The 21102-nt window shown below is 41.8% G+C and overlaps 1 protein-coding gene across 10 annotated transcripts in view; it reads right to left on the bottom strand.

Moving 5' to 3' along the window:
- Positions 1 to 4283: 4283 nt before the first annotated feature.
- GNB1L (G protein subunit beta 1 like) overlaps positions 4284 to 21102 on the bottom strand; it is a 57303-nt gene continuing 40484 nt past the window's right edge. For 4 of the 10 annotated variants that reach the window (XM_030582899.1, XM_030582900.1, XM_030582901.1 and 1 more), the window contains 3 exons: positions 18552 to 18650; positions 11946 to 12161; positions 4287 to 6452 (listed from right to left, as the gene is read on the bottom strand). In XM_030582899.1, the coding sequence (XP_030438759.1) occupies positions 6144 to 6452; positions 11946 to 12161; positions 18552 to 18650 (624 nt within the window). In that variant the 3' untranslated portion in view covers positions 4287 to 6143. Of the gene's footprint in view, positions 6453 to 11945; positions 12162 to 18551; positions 18651 to 21102 lie in introns of all 10 variants that reach the window. The other 6 variants (XM_030582898.1, XM_030582896.1, XM_030582897.1 and 3 more) reach the window with 4 other exon arrangements.

Raw genomic sequence — 21102 nt, 5'->3', positions numbered from 1 at the left:
GAATAAAAATGCAGCTGAATCTAAGAAGCACACACACCAACAAAAGGAGGAAACAGCTGCTTCAACCCAAATAATCCTGGTATCCGATAACATTATGCAAACATTTTTAGGGACCAACTGAAAACAAGCACCATAGCGGTGATGCAGTTGACAACCCTAAAAGACAGACCTAAAGGTGGCAATTCTGCAACAGAAAAGCTTCAAAAACAGACTCCAAAGAGAAACGGCTGAACTTGAATTAATATGCAAATTAGACACTATCAATCTAGGCTTGAATAGAGACTGGGAATGGCTGAACCATTACACACATTGAATCTATTTCCCCATGTTAAGTATTCTCACAGCGTCTTGTCAAACTGTCTGTAATGGGCCATCTTGATTATCACTACAAACGTTTTTTTTTTCTCTTCATTAGCTTCTTAGAGTTGGTAGGACAACTCCCCCCTTTCATGTTCTCTGTATGAGTATATTTATCTCCTCACTATATGTTCCATTCTATGCATCCAGTGAAGTGGGCTGTAGCCCACAGAAGCTTATGCTCAAATCAATTTGTTAGCCTCTAAGGTGCCACAAGTACTCCTGTTCTTTTTGCGGATACAGACTAACACGGCTGCTACTCTGACCCTAAAAGACAGGCTGCCAGGGCTATTCTGGGATGGGTTGCTCAAAATCTCTTCCGCTTTGCATGAAATCCAAAACCAGGCATCATCAGCCCAGAAAGTGATAGCAAGAATGACTTTATAGCCTGGTGGTGAGGGCACTCTGGAGGAGTCATATCCTTGCTCCAATGAATATTTAATCCGCTCCCTCCCCATCTTTTGTGCGGGTGCGGTGTGCTCAGAGCATGCCCCCTAAATCAGGCTCCACAGGTCAGGCAGGTAAGGAGCCACCTGGTCTGGGAATCCCTCTGAGCTTTAGCTATAAGCTTGAAGCCAAGCTGTTCAGCAGTGTCAGGACTTGGGCAGCTGTGCATACGCCCTCTGGCAGAAACGGATACCCACAGATTTGGTGCAGCTAAACAGTGGTTTCGTGCATGCCAGTGGTGCCTAAATGTTGACTTAGGCACTTAACCACTCCTTCAGGGACCTTAGTCACACAATGTCTGTGCTGTGTGTCTGAAATGCTTTCAGTACCTCTAATGCTACAAAAGAGTGCTGGAGTTATAGGCCAACTACATCACTGGAGCAACCGCACTGGCTTCAGTGAAGGTACACCAGCTATGAAATTGGCCTAACAGGTGTGAATAACAGGAGTGAGCTGTTTGGGGAGTGTGTTGTCCTCTGTGGCTGCATACAACTATTTAATTGCTCTCAGAGGCCAAATTGATGCTGCCATGTGGCAAAGGAAAGATACATGCTCAGCTGGAAAAATGCCTCCAGCACTGGGACGCAGACTAGAATTTCCAAACAGTGTGTGAATAACAGAAAGTCCCTGCATTTTTACCAGCTCATCTCCATAATTCACGTGGGAGCACACTGTAAAGTCATGCTTAAAGGCTTTGTATGCATCACCGCTTGGCTGAAACACATATTGTTGTCTTAACACATCATGTCCTATTCAACCAGGCAGGACACAGTGATCCACATTTTCACACCACAGTGACAATGCTAGATAAGGAAATGCATTGATCTTCCACTCAGCAATTCTTGCATTTTGCTCAGATAATTAACCTGGCTGCTGCATTAGTGAGTTATTTCACCTCTTTCGCTCTACTGGGGACACTGAAGAGTCTTTATGAGTCTGTAGTTTTGTTTACTAGCATTGGACAAAATCAAGTCTTGTAAGATGCATTTTAAACATACTAGAAACCATCACACGGCATTGACTTTAAAGTTATCCATCTTTAAAAAAAGTTGCAATAGTCGCAGTAGGGATCCACAGTGTGTAACTTATGCCACTATTACTAATCACTAATTTCAATTTCAGAGTGCAGGAGGGAAGGTTTTACAATTCGCTCCTTTCACAGGCCCTCACGCTGACTAGGGCGAGCTCTCTTCCTCTTCCGTAGCTCATCTCCACTTCGAAGCAGAACACCCTGCTCACCACATTCGGAGCACAGGAAGAGCTTGGAACTAACGGATTCATTTACAGGCAACATCTGAGGGTCAGAGGTCAGCATTCATCCCATTGGTGATAAATATTCCATGTAATTGCTGTACAAATGCTAGTGTTTGGGATTTATTTCAATTAGCTTATGAATGTTGGTTGCTTCCCACTCCCTCCCCCAGGGTGACAGATACACCACTTCTTGGGAGGAAGCCTTTTTGCAACAATTTAGCTGTCATCACCTTCACTCCTGACTCCTTTAAGCCAAGTACAGGCTAGTCCTATTCCTCTCTGACAGGTGAGATTCAGGGGCTAACTCCATCAGTTTGTGGTGGTTCTTTACTCAAAACCTTCCTGAAAGCAAATGAATCAGCTGAAATCTTCAGTGGGATAAACATGACCATATTACATTTTAAGAAGGAATTTTAACTCTTCTGGGAATATTTTATACTGGTTTCTTAGATGTGATCAGGTAGATGTGACATATTTATGATCCTGGAGACAGGCCCAACCCAACACTTTGATTTGAACAGGTCTTTACTTTGGGAAAGTTCAGGTCTGAGACTGAAATTTATGTCTTGATCTTGAAGTAAATAACTTTATAAATTTCAGGAAAGTTGTGATCCAGATCAAGATTGTGCAGTCAGATAATGTATCCAAGCAAATCTTTAGAACCAGTAACTTAGATGGAAACTAAAAAATGCATTTAACCCCCTACAATTGATTAGGATGATGAAAGTAAAATATCATTGCTAATGTACAGTGCCGATTAACCCTTTTACCTATGAAGTACTCATTACTACGTGCAGGTTGAAGAGGCAAAATACAAATCCTATTCCTGCACGCCGATCTGCACATACAGGTCCTCCCTCCTCTTAAAGTTAATAACACTCCATGCCCTGATGTGTGTATCTATTTGTGGGACTGAAGTTTTGTGTTCATCTCCTTAATTTTAAATTTGTTCTTGTGCAAGTTGGGATTTTTTTTTAAACTACCTAGTCACACAAATATAAACATCTACTGCAGCAAAGGGTGATATTTTGATCATGAAGGAACATATAGGAATATTTGCAAAGAGCTAGTAAATAGTAAATATCAGGCTACTTTAAGAATCCTTTGAGCATCTCCACAACGATGATAGACAGTGAACTCTGACTACAAAGGCTGCCTTTAAAGCCAGAGAAAAATAGACCGCTGGTAAGTTTGTCAGTGAACAGAGATTAAACTACAAGTCCAGATCAAACAATACTCTCAATTAGCAAGTGCTTTGCTTATTAATCTTTGCTTGGAGAAGGTTTGAAAGAGCTGTTTATGAATAATGAATGTTCAATAAGATTAGGTGTCATGTCACCCTACAATTTCCATTGCAAGTACTGGATCAGGTTTTAAGATACTCAAGCATGTTTCAGAGACAGCAGTGCAACTCCAATTCTTTAAAAAGCTGGAAGTATTTTTTTAAAGATTCCATTGCAGATGGAATATCTTAGCACAGATGAACAAAGACTCACTTTCTACTCAAAGCAGTACTCATTGACATGGATTGAGTTCATCAACTCAAAACCAAAGTGACAGCAGCTATATAGGAAACATTAACTACACAGAGGAGAAAAATAAATTGGGCCTGAAAGTTAGGATATGTCTACACTGCTCACGTTACAGCGTGGCCGACGCAGCCCTGTGACATGGGCAGTGCAGTCACACTTTATCGTCAGGGGAGAGCTCTCCCGGTGATAAAAAATAACCACCCCGAATGAGGGGTGGTAGCTTTATTGCTGGGAGCCCGGCGTTGTCTATACTGGCACTTTTCAGCTCTAAAACTTTGTCGCTTAGGGGGGGTGTTTTTTCACACCCCCAAATTACTAAAGTTTTAGCACTGAAAGTGGCAGTGGAGACACAGCCTTAGCTTCACCTTAGTACTCCCAACCCCTCTTTATCTGATTTGTAAATAAACAAATCAAACAGCGGCTATGAGTCTGGCCCTGAATCTTTAATCTGATAAAACTCCAATCAAAACCAAGGACCTTCCTGGAGAAGGGTGATCTCCTATGGTTTAATCTTGTGTAACTGGAGCCAGTAGGAGTTTTGCCATTCATCTCAATAGGTGCAGGGCCTTAATACATGTGAATTCAGCAGGAGGTGTCCTGTTGTAGGATTAGGTGAGTCTCTGAGATCAGAGGGGTACCACTGCAATTTAATATAAAAGAATAAGAAACAGTGGCTTTCTTTCCATCATAAGTCCCCATCTGCTTTGTGGGGAGGAAAACTGTGAGGTTCCTTGTATCATTCAAAGAGGACTCCTTGTTGTTTTTACAGATACAGACTAACATGGCGATCCCTCTGAAACTTGTATCATTCAGTCAGGCTCCTTGTGTATCTCAGGAAGATGGTGCTATGGAGATTGCTGAGCACAGACCCCTCTCTTCTGCCTGGGAAGTGGAAAATATGTAGAGATCCTGGCATGATCGTTTCACATACACATATACCGTCTAGATGTAATGAGCGTCTGCAACTCCCAATGACTGGCTCAAAGATGCTCAGAATCAGGCCTCATCTGACTCACATGTGCAGAATAAACCTCCACAGAGCTGACTATAGAGAGAAAAATAACCAAAGAAATGCAAGAACACATTTCAGTGTGTGACACCACTTTAAACGGGAAGTGCAGAGTTTTATTAGTAAAAGCCTTGTTGCAGTATATTTTATGTTCTGTAATTGGAAGAACACTGGGGCTTGGCACTTAAGGAAAATTTCTTGTACAGAGTTAGAAAGCACTTGTTCAACAAGATCATCCCTGCATGTACGGTACAGGCGCACAGCAGGCCCAGGTTTTATATTTAGCTTTTGCATCAGCATTACACAAGTTTGGATTTTGAACTGTAGTTCTGAAGTCTTTCGATGCTGCTGTCCAATTCATTTCTGACCAGTTCTCCTTTGATGTCCAGCCCCATAAATGGGTAGGAACAAGCATTTTCAATAAAACATCAACAGAACAGCACTGGTATCCCCAAAATCCTGATGCTAAATATTTCTGATGCCAAGAACCACCTAGCATTTCGAAATTACTCTGTATTTAAAGTCATACTATTAATTGCTTTTATGGTGTACATATAAGTGCATCTTATTGGCAAACCTTAATTCAGTGGTGAGGTTTCCTGGCCTGCGAACAGACTGTTACTGGTCAAATATATTTGAAAAGGAGAATGCTAGTACTGTGCCTTGACTCAAGCAAAAACAATCAACTTTTGGAATGGATTTCAGCTTCCACGACCATGGAGATGACAAACTAAAGGGTAAATTTTCAGGGTAGTGCAGAAGGATTTATCCATGCTATTCCCACTGATGTTAATGGGAGATGTGTAGCCAAATCCCTGGCTCACCATACTGAAAATTTACCCCAAATCTCCAAGGAGAAGGGCGCTAATTGGATTGCTCAGTTTAAATCCTTCTGCTAGTCAGTCTATGGAAAGGCTTTAGCACTGGCTCTGAAAAAGGCATGGAAAGATTCCTTTTTCTTTCTATGATTAATTGCGAGACTCGAGGTGACAGGGGACATAATGAAATTCATAAATGCCAAAAGCCATCCCTAGTCACATTCTTGGCTGTTGGCTTAAGCTAGAAACTGACAGAAGTGTGAACAAATCAAGGTTGGTTTGATAGCTTTTCAGTTATGGGGAAGAAAAAGGAACTGACATGAGAAACTGCTATGGATGCTTTAATGGGTTCAAGTTCACATAAAACCAATTCTTTGCACTTACGTCCATGAAGGATCTCTACATGATTTGGAACCCAGCGTACTCTAGACCACCCCATGCCTGAGTGACAGCACCTATCTCCATTTTACAGATGAGGAAACTGGCACAAAGAATCAAAACAATTTGCCAAAAGAAGCATGTGGCAGAGGATGCAACAGAATCCATCTCTGCTAGGCCTTTGCCTTAACTGCATGATCATCCATTCTTCCCTTCCTAGCACTGGTTTTCCCTTCGACAACAACACATTTTCTATAGGGAATAGGTCTTTCTGGGGACTTGCACTCAAACTGAAGATGGTTTAATACTTCCCCATCCCCAGATTTTAATCACACAATATCTGGTTTATCAGTCCGGCTTTCTAGTTTCCAAAGGACAGTGCAAAGCACCTGAGGCTTGATTATAGATTGACCAGATACTAATGCGGTGGTCTTTGGAGCCAGCTGCCAGCAGTCTTTCACTTGGCCTACTGTGATCTGAGAAGGATACACAGTGGACAGTTGCTGTGTGGTAGTCCAGTATTGCCAAGGGCTTCAGTTTCTTCCAGCCAAAGATCCTGATACGATGATCCCACCCTGCTGTTGCCAGGATCTTCTTGTCCTGGCGGATGGCGACATCAGCAATCCCAGCATTGACGAGTTTGTGTGTTTTCTGAACCTGAGCGATAAAGTTAAAGTTATTTAAAGTGAGTGCAAGATAACAAAATCTTTGTGATTTTAGAGTTAGCAATACACACACAGGTATCAATTTGCCTGTTAGTGGGTATCTCAACTTCTAAAGCACACGTGGGGGTGACGCAATGGTCAGGATAACAGTAGATAGAGACAGAACAGCACAAGAGACTACCTTCAGCATGGTCTCTTTAAAAAACAAAACCAAAAAAAAAGTGTCCCTTGTACACTTATTGCAATTTAAATGGTTTCTACTCTGCCATCACTGAAAAACTGGTTTAGGTGAGAATAGTCAGACTATACAGCTTTGCCCTCTCATTCTTGTTATTCTTAGAGATGGGCCTGAGCTGCAAAGTTTAGAGCCACAGCCTTGTTTCCAGACTTCAGGGGTATTCCTATGAAGGGTTTTTGGCCTAGTATTAAACTACCTGCTACTGGTTCCTACGGATGTGGTCCCCTGAATCACGAATATGCCGTGATGGCACTCGACATAGAGCCCTGGGAAAGGAATGCTTCCAAGAATGAGGTCACAGTGTCAGTGAATCTGTATTTCCAGCACTCATTCCCAGGAGACTTTTGATGCACCCACTAGCAAGAAGCAGGGGCAGCTTTATGTTTTTTGCTGTCCCAAGCACGGCAGTCAGGCGGCCTTCGGCGGCATGCCTGTGGGCGGTCCGTTGGTCACGTGGATTCGGCAGCGGCTCTGTGGTTCTGCGCCTTCGGTGTACCTGCCGCCAAATTGCCGCCAAAGTCGTGGGACTGGTGGACCTCCCTCAGGCATGCCACCGAAGGCTGCCTGACTGCTGCCCTTACAGCGACTGGCACGCCACCCCCCCATTGCCGCCCCAGGCACACGCTTGCTGCGCTGGTGCCTGGAGCCGCCCCGGTGAGAAGGGGATTATGAACTAGTTACTGATTTCAAACTTGGGAGCATTTTATTGTTGTTGTTAGAGGATTCTTTGGGTTCACACTTGTGAGGTGCACAACTTGGCCTTAGCAGCAGCTCAGAGCAGTTAGCATCCCTAAGGAGATACTGAGCACTTTGCAGGATTGAGCCCTTGGGGAGAAAAAAAGTGTTTCAGTTATGGAGGGGGCGTGAGAGTGCACAGAAAACAAACATAAGCTGAGTATCAAACTAATAACTATTGTGTTATCACTTAGTGCCAATACTATCATTATTTAGACAGTGTCAATATATAAGAAAGCTAGTACATTTCAGCACACACATTGAAAAGAGAAAAAGACTTTGGGAGTATACTCTTACTCATGCATCTGAGGAAGTGGGTATTCACCCACGAAAGCTCATGCTCCAAAACGTCTGTTAGTCTATAAGGTGCCACAGGACTCTTACCACAGTGTACTATAATTTTTATGTACATATTATATATACATGCACACACAACTCCCATTTATACTAGGGGATAACATATAAATTCCTCCATAAACTGAAGTGAGAAAACACTCTTCGGGAAGTAACTCTCTTGTAAAAAACAAAATAAAACAAACACAGAACTCAACATAATTCAATTTACAGTTCACATACATTTGTGGGTGGTAGCTGTTTTCCTAAGGGGAAAGTTGTACTGAAGTGCTCTTCAAAGTATATACTTTTCCTCTGCAAAAAGCATTCCATGATACATAATTGGTGCATTACATACAGCATCAGGTCAATTAAAAATCATATTAGTTCCCTAACAAGTCCACTAATGTAGTTAAAAATCTAGATCAATCCCTTATTTAAATTATGAAAGTATATACACAATCAAGCTGAGGACACCCCAGCACCTTCCAGGATCAGATCCAAAACAAGATCCAGCATTTGAAAACCTCTAATAATTATTCAAGAACTAGTTTGCTGTTTATTTTTTTAAGCAGCACTTCAATACCTAAATGATATAGAATAACGCAAATTCCTTAAGAGAATGCTTAATTCAAAACCTAGCATGTGCTTTCTGCATCCACCATACAAAATAAGACAGGAGAAGGAGATGTCCTGAAACAGAAAATGAAGAATAAGGGTGGTAGATCCAAATGGAAGGAATACTGGAGGCAAGAAAGCAAAATTGGAAGTGTTACTGAGGCCTGGTCTATGCTTAAGTTTTGGCAGCATATCTATGTTGAGTAGCAGTTTGAAAAAAACCTCACCACTAATTAACATGGTTTTGCCATCAAAAGCCCTAGTGTAGATGCAGTTATGCTGGCAAAAAGCCCTTTTGCTAGCATAGCTTTTTAGTTCAGGGAATTGATCTAAGCTATGCCGCCAGAACTCTTTTGTTGGTATAAGTGTCTTTCCACAGTGATCCTTTATCAGAATAGCTATACCGCTATAGCTTTGAACCCTCTCTAGTACATCACAAGGATTAAGACCAGATCTACACTAGAACTACTTTTATACTATACCAGCAAAGCACTTCTAGCTGTCTGCACTTTATACTCGCAAAACTGCACTTCCGCCAGTATAGCTTATTTCAGCTCCCTGAGAGAAATAAACGCTTCCAGGAAAAATACCATTTTGCTGGTATAACTGTGTCTACACAAGAGGCTTTTGCTGGCACTGCTATGTCAGTCAGGGATCACACCTCCTCACATGCCTGACCAACATAACTATACCAGCAGAAGTCTGTATGGGAGACCTGGCTTAAGAACAGAGGTTGTGAACCTGGGCATAACCAAAGCTTAGTTCTGAGAACTGTAGTAATAATGTCAAAGAAATGGACAAGATTTGTCCAGAGAAGATAACTGGAATTACATGTCAACAGCAAGTTACGAGTTGACAATGAAGACTGTAATGGTAAGGAAGTAACAGTATCTGCTAGAGACCCACCAGAACAAGAGGAGAGCCAGGATAAAACTCCCGGACAAACACTCAGGGAATCAGTAACCTGATGCTGTGGTCAGGGGATTTGAGTGAGCCACCTTAAAAGCTCATGGGCCATGAATGTAATCAAAAAACACAGCAGCAAAGTTTCCAAAGTAGAAAACCATTTCATGATCCAGAAAGGAAAGAATCGAACCAAAGGAGATCTGGATTCTACGCTTTCAGCCAATCATGGCCAAGGTTAGTCACATATCCTAACAACTCTGGTCTGAGTCTTTGACCTGCCACTTCCTTTTCACTCCGGAGAGACTTTTTTTTTTTTTTTTTTTTTTTTAAATAATCCACCTGTAAACATGTATTCCCTCAAGCCCTGCCCTTGTTCTGGGCCCTTGTTCTAGCCATCTAGCCAAGAAGGCAGCACCAACACTGAGCTTTTAAAGCCTAAAGAGGCAAGAAAAACAAATTTTCTCATGGTTTACATTGTGGTTTGTTGACTCTTCCTTTTCATTATATAACAAGAACAAGGTGGAGTTTATGAGCAGTAAAGAGCTTTTGCAATTATTGAATGCCTCAGGTCTGCTTTGCTGATTAATCGCTCGCAAAAGCTGTTTATTGCCTTCTGTATTCCTCTGCCACAAACATTATCCCTTAATTATACTATCTATCCAAATCAGAAGCCTCATAAGCAATCCAGCCATTCACTGACACTGATGACTTCAGCAACTTATTGGTACCAGACAATACGCCAGCTTCCCTCCTGGGGATAAGCCATGTAGTTAGCTTCATCGTCTTTTCACTGCCACAATGGCACACTGCCACATAAAACAGCAGAGCAGTGCCCTCATTGCATCATTATTTCTCCAAAGGCAGATAGCTATGCACCAAGTTTAGTTATTAAAACTTTTTAGAGTAAAAATAGTGTGCCACTGCGTGGCTTTCCAAATACTACCATTACCTCAGGTACCTGGAATGTCAGGAAAAATCCCCATCTGGTTTGTGTTATTAATGCAACAGTGGAAAAAAACTTAATCTGTGTCCTTGACTATTTCTAGCAGTCGTATGGGAGACACATTTTATTTATTTTATTAGTGGATTCACACTATGCATGAAGTGAAAAATGTTATTTATGGCTTAATACTTTGCACTTAAATAGCACTTCATCCAAGGAAAACTACTGTCAGTTAAAGCTGCAGTAACCAACTGTGCATCTACTGGGAATGTAGATTTGGAACTACAGCCCATTAAAGGAAACAAACCTGAAATACCCTCAGGTGAACAACTTCAGAGTTTATTCACCCCTCACATCACACCTGTAGTCTCCCATTAAGCTTAATTCATAACACATAACTGAGAGGATATTGTGAGGGAAACATCCCTTTCTTTCCTACTTGGTGTCAAGTATCAGAGGGGTAGCCGTGTTAGTCTGGGTCTGTAAAAGCAGCAAAGAATCCTGTGGCACCTTATAGACTAACAGATGTTTTGGAGCATGAGTTTTCGTGGGTGAATACCCACTTCCTCAGATCCTGTTAGTCTATAAGGTGCCACAGGATTCTTTGCTGCTTTCCTACTTGATTTATCACAGACTAATGTCAATACAGAAAATCTAGTGTAAAATAGCTATATTGAATAAAAACAAATTACTCCTCCTCCTCCTCGGATGAAATTCACTTCTCCCTCTACAGTGTGTGCACACAAATCTGCAGGAAACCCAGGAGCTTGAATAGCTGCTGCTTCTTCTCCAGGAGGCAGTATAAATGTAGCTCCAGTAGCTGCTCCACCAAAGGATCCCTGCAGACTGCTTCCCACAGGAGTTGCAAAGGCCCCTCTCTATGACCCTTCCACTCATACGTTGTGAAGAGATAATCAGGCAATGTAGAACGCCATGGGGCCCCCTTTACACTTTCATAAATTTTATCCACAATCATCGTTTGGCTACTTCTGTACTAGAATACCAAATCCTAGAATTTCTGCCACTCAACCCCTTGGCACTGAAACAACTTTTACTAATGATGTCCAGATTAAGTCACAGTCAATGCCATTCACCATCATTAGGCTCAACTGGTTTCTTAGGCCATATCCTATATAAGCGGAGTGTTCTAATACCTAAACTGACATTAATGACTTGTTTTCATATCTTAGATTGAAATTTTCAAAAGTGCTTAAATCCCATTGATTTTCAGTATTAGTTGGGCAAGTAAATCACTTATTCTAACCATAATCTTTTATTTGTAACTGTCTTAAAATGTTTCTCTTTCCTAAGACAAAGGGAAAACTGTAAGCACTCAAGCAAAATCCTTAGGAAAACAACCCTTTATTTCGATTTACAATAATTTCATTTATTAGGTGCTCTGAGTATTGGACAATAATGTAATGATAAAGAAATGTATAAAAAGAGTGACTTGCGGAATGGTAGGGCTATGTGCCAGTTGCTTAAACGCAGCTTTGGTAAAACCATAAACACGTGAAAGGTTTAAAAAAAAACCCACTTTTCTTCAACTCTAGCCTACCAGCACAGACAGCCTTCTCCTGCATTCTAACCAGTCTGTGATTAATTAGTTAGAGATCTGCAACAACTCCTCTTCATGACTAAATATTTTTTTAGTCTATCCAACTGTTAGTGCAAAGCGGGATAAATGACACAAAGGGGCCGATGATCCTGACCTTTAAATTCTGCTGCTCATCGAGGCTCCAGACGGTAAGCACCTCCTCAGATGAGCCCGAGACCCCCTTCGTCTTTTCAGAGTCAAAGTCAAGGCTCATCACTGGCTCCTGGTGGCAAGCAAGTCGGCTTAATATTTTTCCCCCTGATAAATTCCACAGAATCACTGATCCATCCTCGTAGCCAGCCAGAAGAAAAGGACATGAACCAAAGTCAGGCTGTTCAGAAACAACAAAAATTTTTACAAGAACTGTTATTTTTCACATCCCCCAGACACCCAAGCACCAAGAAAAGTAATGAAAAAAACCTAACATTGAAGTGAACAGTGTTAGAGCAGAGAGCTCCAGAAGACTTCCATTACAGGCAACCTCTGGTGCGCCATACATGTTAATTCAGAACAATTACTGTTAAATCATTTCTGAAGTGTCCATCATTGTAGCACACAATTACTTTCCTTCCTGAAAATATAAACAATTTTCCTCTTTATCATTTGATTCAACCATCACGACCCTCAAAATGTTAGACTCTCATAGTGAGATAGTTCATGGCATAAGCTTGCATGGGGCTCTTCAGTAAATATTTAGACATAGTAACCAAGTTATAACCAGGCTATCAGAACCAAATTCATTTTGTTCTCAAAAAGTTATTTCCGAATTTTTAAGATAGAATACCAAACTTACATTTTCAACATTTTACCAAGATGCATGCTCCATTTTCTCACAGAAGTGGGTTTTTATACCACTTTCCAATTTCACCTAATCTCTTGGATTACTTTTGTTCATTTATCCCACTAATTAGCTTCCACTTTCATCTTGCCAAGGTGAAAACACCCATGAGTCCTGCATGCAGATAATTACTCCAAATGCATTGCACTGTTTAAGACTCAACAGCTAAACCTCTATTTGAAAACCTCTTTGTTAGTTACCAAAGAGTTAACCAAGGTCTGAATCCCACTGTAACCAATTGAGAGATATTTTGATTAATGATGTCACAGGCCAAAGGGCATGGCACCCTGGGCAGACACCTAATTTATTTAAGCCTCTGAAATAACTCAAAGAAGGGAACGTTACTGGATTACATGTCACACTTAAGGAAAATATTCATCATTGCACTAGCCAAAAGGCTAATGACCCTGTAATCGGTAACTGGTTATGTGAGCTAGGATGCAAATCCCTAATGAAAAGCAACTGAAAAACAAACATGAGTAAATGCCAACTTTCATAGGAGAAAATCTACCAGAATAGCTTGCTGATCCTATGTGCCTACTGTGTTTGGTGTTTGATTTTACAATAAAATTCAAAGAAGTTTCCAGAGAATGAATTATCACCTACCATTCTGTGTCACTATATGGGCTTTCTCTCAAATCACCAGAGACTCACCAGCATGACACAAATCTGTACTAGCCAATCTTCACCGTCTCTATTAATTTTCCAGACTACTCTCACACTAGTTATTAAAACATTCATTTTAGGAGTAGCTAAACAAACAAATAATGGGTGGTCCTGCTAATAAGAGCTCTCCTTGATAAGCAAAGGGAAAGAAAGTGGCCTTTCATTAATGCTTGCAGTTAGAACCCTGATCCTTTCTTCATAGCCCCAAGATATATGTTCTTTCAATCTAAGGAAGTGCTCAGTGTGGGAAGAAATCCTGAAGTAAATATCAGGGCTGGCAAAACCACAGAACTGGACTGAAAGTGGCCTGTAACAACAACAAGAAAACAAAGCAAAATCCCCCGCACCTATCTCTTCTGAAGGGGCAGCGTGTGTGTGTGTGTGTGTGTGATCTCCTTAGCTGATCTTGGCTCTAAGTGAAGGCTGTGATCCTGTGGATGCCACAGCCTTTACATGACAGAGTCCTCTTTCTTCTGCAAAGGCAAGGCTTGGCTTGTTCTCTGGTTGGAACTGTCCACTATGAGATGCTCATACCATGAATGAACACCAGCACATGACTCTTCAAGAGCAATTCTCTTCAAGATGTGGATAACTTTCGCTAGTCAATAAAGCAAGATATCCATGGGCCAGCTTGTCAGGTCCTTTGTCTTTTTCATAATTTAATGAGCAAATGTTTACAGGTGCTTATCACCCTGAAATTCCCACTGAGAATACTAGGAACTTCTGAGTGCTGAGCATTTTAGGAAAATCTGGCCCCAAATTTTTGGTTTTCTTCGTGAAAATAATGACTATGAACTGACTATAGCCAAAACTGGTCTCATTTAAAAATAAACAAAGTTCTGCATGAAGAGGAGAATGTTTGTACAGGGTAATACAAATTACATGAAGTTTCATATTTGAACAAATATACATGCTTGTGTATATACAAAGTTATGATACAGTTATTGAAATCAGCTGGATTTCTAGGTTTGATCCCTTATTTACAAAGCAGTAAATCACAATAACCTATTTGCTTCAGTAATGGGCCCCATTAAAGAAAAATCTTCAGCTCTCATCTTCTGGTTTCAGGGGAAATAATTTTTTTTTTCATAAATAAGTCATATTTTTCCTCTTAAACAGAACACTTTGTTGTTTTTGCATTTGGATAATTGTCAACGAAGGAGGAAAAGGTGATCTGCTGTCAACTCGGCAGGAATAATTGATATAGTTTATATAAAGCAATAACTCTGCATTTCCAGTTTCTACATGTATTATTCTTGTTCAATTTTTTTTTGTTTGTCCCATTACGCAAGATAGTGCCTTTCCCAGGGAGTGCAAAAAATAAATTTAAGGAAAGACATCCTCACTCTTGCAAATCCTACCACACCCAGTTAACAATGTCTGGAAGGTGTGAAGCACAACAGACAATCACTGTGTATCATTTGCATTTATGAATATGCTCCTTTGTGAGGGGAAAAATACTGGTCTCAATCATGGATAAATATTTATAAATACAGATTTAGTAAAATGAGACTTTAATTTTTACTCTGCCCTCAACATGACAAAATATGCTGATGCCTGCTCTTTAATTGCTTAGGAGAAGCCAGTGTCTCTTAAACAAGTCTATCCTAAGCCTCAATTTCCTCCCACTCTACAGCTCAGTTTCAAAAGCTGTTCCCAGTAGGGGTATTATTTCACTGATTCACAGAGCATTTTTGAACTAGTATGCAGGAGGATAGGATACATGGAATGGTGTTCATTTAGTCTATGGTTTTACTGCAGAGGCTCACAATGAGAAAACCCATCAGGACGCTTCTAATAAAAGCACGAAACTGAAGGAGAAGTATTTTCACTATAAAAAAAATAATTATAAGAATTAGAGTTCCTTCCATCTCAGGACTTCCAATAGTGTTATAAACACAAATGAATTAAACCTACACTCTATCAAACGCTGAGCTGAGCATTTATTAGACCTTTTAAATCACAGAAACATAGACTTTAAGATCAGAAGGGACCATTAAGATCATCTAGTCTGACCTCCTGCACAATGCAGGCCATAGAATCTCACCCACCCACCCACTCCTGTATCAAACCTGTATCTGAGCCATCGAAGTCCTCAAATCATGGTTTAAAGACTTCAAGGTGCAGAGAATCTTCCAGCAAGTGACCCGTGCCCCATGCTGCAGAGGAAGGCAAACCCCCCTCAGGTCTTCTGCAATCTGCCCTGGAGGAAAATTCCTTCCAGACCCCAAATATGGCGATCAGCTAAACCCTGAGCATGTGGGCAAGACTCACCAGCCAGATACCCAGGAAAGAATTCTCTGTAATAACTCAGATCCCACCCCATCTAACATTGTATCACAAACCATTGGGCATATTTACGGCTAGTAGTCAAAGACAAATTAATTGCCAAAATTAGGCTATCCGATCATACCATCCCCTCCAAACATTTATCAAGCTTAGTCTGGAAGCCAGATATGTCTTTTGCCCCTACTACTCCCCTTGGAAGGGTGTTCCAGAACGTCACTCCTCTGATGGTTAGAAATCTTCATCTAATTTCAAGTCTAAACTTCTTGATAGCCAGTTTATATCCATTTGTTCTTGTGTCCACATTAGTATGGATCTTAAATAATTCCTCTCCCTCCCTGGTATTTATTGCTCTGATATATTTATAGAGAGCAATCATATCTCCCCTCAGCCTTCTTTTGGTTATGCTAAACAAGCCAAGCTCTTTGAGTCTCCTTTCATAAAACACGTTTTCCATTCCTCGAATTATCCTAGTAGCCCCTCCATGAACCTGTTCTAGTTTGAATTCATCCTTAAACGTGGGAGACCAGAACTGCACACAGTATTCCAGATTAGGTCTCACCAGTGCCTTGTATAATGGTACTAACACCTCCTTATCTCTACTGGAAATACTTTGCCTGATGCATCCCGAGACCGCATTAGCTTTTTTCACTGCCATATCACATTGGCGGCTCATAGTCATCCTGTGATCAACTAATATTCTGAGGTCCTTCTCCTCTATTACTTCCAACTGATGCCTCCCCAGCTTGTAACAATAGTTCTTGTTATTAATCCCTAAATGCATGACCTTGCACTTTTCACTATTAGATTTCATCCTATTACTATTACTCCAGTTTACAAGGTCATCCAGATCTTCCTGTATGACATCCCGGTCCTTCTCTGTATTGGCAATACCTTCCAGCTTTGTGTCACCTGCAAACTTTATTAGCACATTCCCACTTTTTGTGCCAAGGTCAGCAATAAAAAGATTAAATAAGTTTGGTACCAGAACGGATTCCTGAGGAACTCCACTAATAATCCTCCTCCAGCCTGACAGTTCACCCTTCAGTACGACCCGTTGTAGTCTCTCCTTTAGCCAGTTCCTTATCCACCTTTCAATTTTCATATTGATCCTCATCTTTTCCAATTTTGCTAATAATTCCCCATGTGGAACCATATCAAATGCCTTACTGAAATCGAGGTAAATTAGATCCACTGCGTTTCCTTTGTCTAAAAAATCTGTTACCTTCACAAAGAAGGAGATCAGGTTGGTTTGGCATGATCTACCTTTTGGAAAACCGTGTTGTATTTTGTCCCAATTACCATTGACCTCAATGTCCTTGACTACTTTTTCCTTCAATTTTTTTTCCAAGACCTTGTATACTACAGATGTCAAACTGACAGGCCTGTAGTTGCCCGGATCACTTTTTCCCCCCTTTCTTAAAGATAGGAACTGTGCTAGCAATTCTCCAGTCATACAGTACAACCCCTGAGTTTACAGATTCATTAAAAATTCTTGCTAATGAGCTTGCAATTTCATGTGCCAGTTCCTTTAATATTCTTGGATGAAGATTATCTGGGCCCTCCGATTTCATCCCATTAAGCCGTTTTATTTTGGCTTCTACCTCGGATGTGGTAATATCTACCTCCATATCCTCATTCCTATTTGTCATCCTGCTATTATCCCTAAGCTCCTCATTAAAGACTGAGGCAAAGTATTTGTTCAGATATTGGGCCATGCCTATATTATCCTTAACTTCCACTCCATCCTCAGTGTTTAGCGGTCCCACTTCTTTCTTTGTTTTCTTCTTATTTATATGGCTATAGAACCTTTTACTATTGGTTCTAATTCTCTTTGCAAGGTCCAACTCTACATGGCTTTTGGCCTTTCTAACTTTATCCCTACATGTTCTGACCTCAGTAAGGTAGCCTTCCTTGCTGATCACTCCCATCTTCCATTCCTTGTGGGCTTTCTGCTTTTTCTTAAATCTTATTTGGCTTAATAAAAATATTTTAATTTATTTCTGATTGTACATGAATCATTAAACCGCCATGGGTTAGATCTGTGGGCCCATATTCATTTGGCTGAGGTCCATAACGAAACTCCTTTTTTATTTCAAGGGAAGCAGGATGGGGCCCTAGCACACTAAAGCCCCATTCCCACATCTGCTTCATAAGGCATTTCCTTACATGCAAGTCAATGGGAATTTTGAGTGTTGAGCAATCGTAGGACCTGATTGCAAGCATTTGATAATTGGTAAATAATTTCCAGTGATGTAGCACTAACAAACACTGTGAGGGAATATGGTCTAAGTGGTTAGAGTAGGGAACTGTGAATCAGGATTTCTATTCCCACTGCAGCCACAACTACACTGAGACTTAGGGCAAATCACAAACTTTCTTTTCTTCAGCTGGGCTACGATACCTACCTTATAATTACAAAGACTTTTAAAAATAATTGTTTTATTTCTATTTTTCATCCAACGTAAATACAAGGCATAAACATATGCCATGTCTAGAATAAAAAATGTTCAATGACCTATTTTCTTAGTGGATAAATGCAACCTATCATTAAAATTGTTATCTATTTTTTAAACATCCCAATCACTTCTCATCACCCTTTTTTATAATGAGAAATCATATCAAAAGATTGGCTTCTGTACTTCGCTCATTTTCCTCTTGACTAATGCAAAAACATAGCTTCTATTCTAAGGTTGCAAAGCCTCCAGTAAGCATTTGCAAGTCATGTACCTTCCATTAAAGCTTGGATTACTCAGAAAATTACACTAAGGATGTTCACAAGTATCTGCCTCCCCAACCCCGCTCCCTTTATAGTATATTACTTGATTGTTTGACAATAAATCAAAACCTGAGTGAAGAATGATTTATGTGCTCCGTATAAAACGAAGCACAGGGAAAACATTTCACAGTTAGCAGGCCTGGTTACCTTACCTGCCATAGCTTCAGACACATGGGCATGCCCGGTTTGGCATCCGCCTCTGGCTTCAAGGTACAGACTGACGTCTTGGATGGCAGCTCCAAAACCTGAACCTGACATTAGGTAAGCAAGTTTATTTGGTCAGGCTCCAGGTTACAATTTTGCTGTACAAACATAACTCTTATAAAGTGATTAAGGCTGGGTGTAAGCTCTTTCATTTTTTTAAAATACACTCTCTAGGGGGGAATTTGGGAAGGAGTCTTAAATCTAAGCAGAATTTAAGTTGTTTTTGGAAGCCTGATAGCTATAGTATCCTTATCTAGATAGACACATTGTTTTATAAGAGAATGAAACAAAGTTGTTGGGATATAACACAACTTCCTCTTCCACTTTCTGCTATTTCCTCCTTATTTTGCAATCACCTCCAATACAACTGAACGTTAATGCAGGATGATTTTATTTTTAAAAATCTTCTTTTTTCTCCCCTTGTTTCCTCTTCCTTTATTTTTGTTGTTAAACATGTTTTTTAATACAAGTATCCACTAATGAATGTATCTCATCCTCATCCCTTCCATTACAGCTACACGACGGTCATGTATGGGGGTACAGCATCATACTGATTTCACATAGTTTTTTCCTCTGGCTGAGTCTACACTAGCAAAATTCAGATCCATAATTCTCCACTGGTGCAAGCTGTAGCACTAACACGACACAGGCATTTTTATTACCATATAACCTGACCCTATTTTGAATAGGGTCAAACATCACTGTGTTAAATACTTGTCCCTTGTCTACACAACAGCATCCACCATTGCTCGCAGTGCAGTTCCACTGCAGTGCTGTGGGAAAGGCAGAGCTGTAAAATTTGGGGAGTCTAGCTGTGCAATATGTCTTGGGATGCATGTTGGGGCAAGAGAAAAGACAGTTACCATTTCCGGAACCGGTGTTCTTCGAGACGTGTTGCTCATGTCCATTCCATACTAGGCGTGTGCGCTTGTCACGTGCACCGATGCTGGAAGTTTTTCCCTTAGCGTATCCATAGGGGACAGGCTCTGGCGCCCTCTGGAATGGTGCCCGCATGACGCGGTATAAGGGGCGCTGCCAGCTCCCCCCACTCTCAATTCCTTCTTGCTGGAAACTCCAACAGTGGGGAAGGAGGGCGGGTCATGGAATGGACATGAGCAACACATCTCGAAAAACCCCAGTTACGGAAAAGGTAACTGTTTTTTCTTCTTTGAGTGCTTGCTCATGTCAATTTCATATTAGGTGACTCTAAAGCAGTACCCCTGAGGTGGGTAGGAGAAGCCCCATGTTGGATGCGACCCTTTTCAAAAGTTCCTGGTGCGCTTTGGCGTCATCCTTAGGAACTAGGTGAGGAGGCTCCATGATACCTCATCTGGCAACGAGGATAATGCCAGTGCTGCAGGGATCTCTATTTCCCTTGGTAGTCCAGCAGCTTGCTCCCTTGGGTCCTCCTGGATCCGTGGGGTCTTGCCTCCCGAAGCCTCAAGCACTGGAGGGGGACGAGATACTGAGGCCACTGGCTTCTCTGAGGCTACCAACACCATCTGGGATGGTTGGGTGAACCTCCAAGGGTTCCATGAATACCATGTTGCTGGCCACAGCGCCTGGAGCCATAGGACAGGTTTTGGTGCTCATGATGTAGGTGGCACCGCAGGTACGTGGGCTTGTCTCACAGTCAGGGAGCTTCACTCCATGTTGCAGATATAAATGGAACAGTTGGGACTGGGTGACAAGGATCAGGTGGAGCAGTAGCTCTTGTCCGACCGGTGCTGGTCACTGCGTCCCAAATCCGAACTGTCTGAACGAGATGGATGTCTTGGTCAGGATCTTGGGGACCAACAGCATTCAGTGGATCTGCATCGGAGATCCGGCGAGCCACGCCTCATGCTACTCGACCGGTATCAGGACGTAGAACAGGAGCGGGAGCTAATACAGGCTGGTTTCTGGGAGGATCTTCCTGAATAGAGTGACCTACTCCCTAGGAGACGGGCGATGACGGCCCAGCAATCTGCAATCCCTGATCCTCAGTCAGTCCTATGATTAGTACCGGCCCCTCAGAGAGTCGGGGCTGGCCCGGAAGTTCTTGCTGGATGATGCACGCCTCAGAGGGTCTATGCCAATCTACCTACGAGGTATGCCTCAAGTCCCTCAATTGGTGCCTTCTGTGTGGTGACAGAAGAGAGCTCCACTGAGCCTGCCTCTCTAGTCCTGAGGCGTGATGGCTTTGGGTGGGTAAGCGATGGCGGGACGTCCCTCTCGATGAGGAATGGTGCTGCTGAGGTGGGGACATATGCATAGGTCCCAGAGTGGGTTTTCCCCAAGACTGGGGTACCACTGGAGCCTGTGTGGGCGGCACTGGGAGTGTCAGGATCTCCTGAGCTACCTGAAGGGCTTCAGGCGTCGGCAGCACCTGAAGCAGGCCGGGGACTGCACTGCTATCTGGAGTTGCACGTGAAGCGTGGGATGGGCTGCACCGTTTGACCGGAGCTTGGGCCCAGCTTCCTGAGGGGGGGTGTTGAGCTTCTTGACATGGGTTGTGGC

The sequence above is a fragment of the Gopherus evgoodei genome, chromosome 13 (assembly GCF_007399415.2).
Source record: "Gopherus evgoodei ecotype Sinaloan lineage chromosome 13, rGopEvg1_v1.p, whole genome shotgun sequence".
NCBI classification, from domain to species: Eukaryota; Metazoa; Chordata; order Testudines; family Testudinidae; genus Gopherus; species Gopherus evgoodei.
The sequence above is the reverse complement of the archived record's forward strand: the minus strand, read 5'-3'. Positions and strand labels throughout refer to the sequence as shown.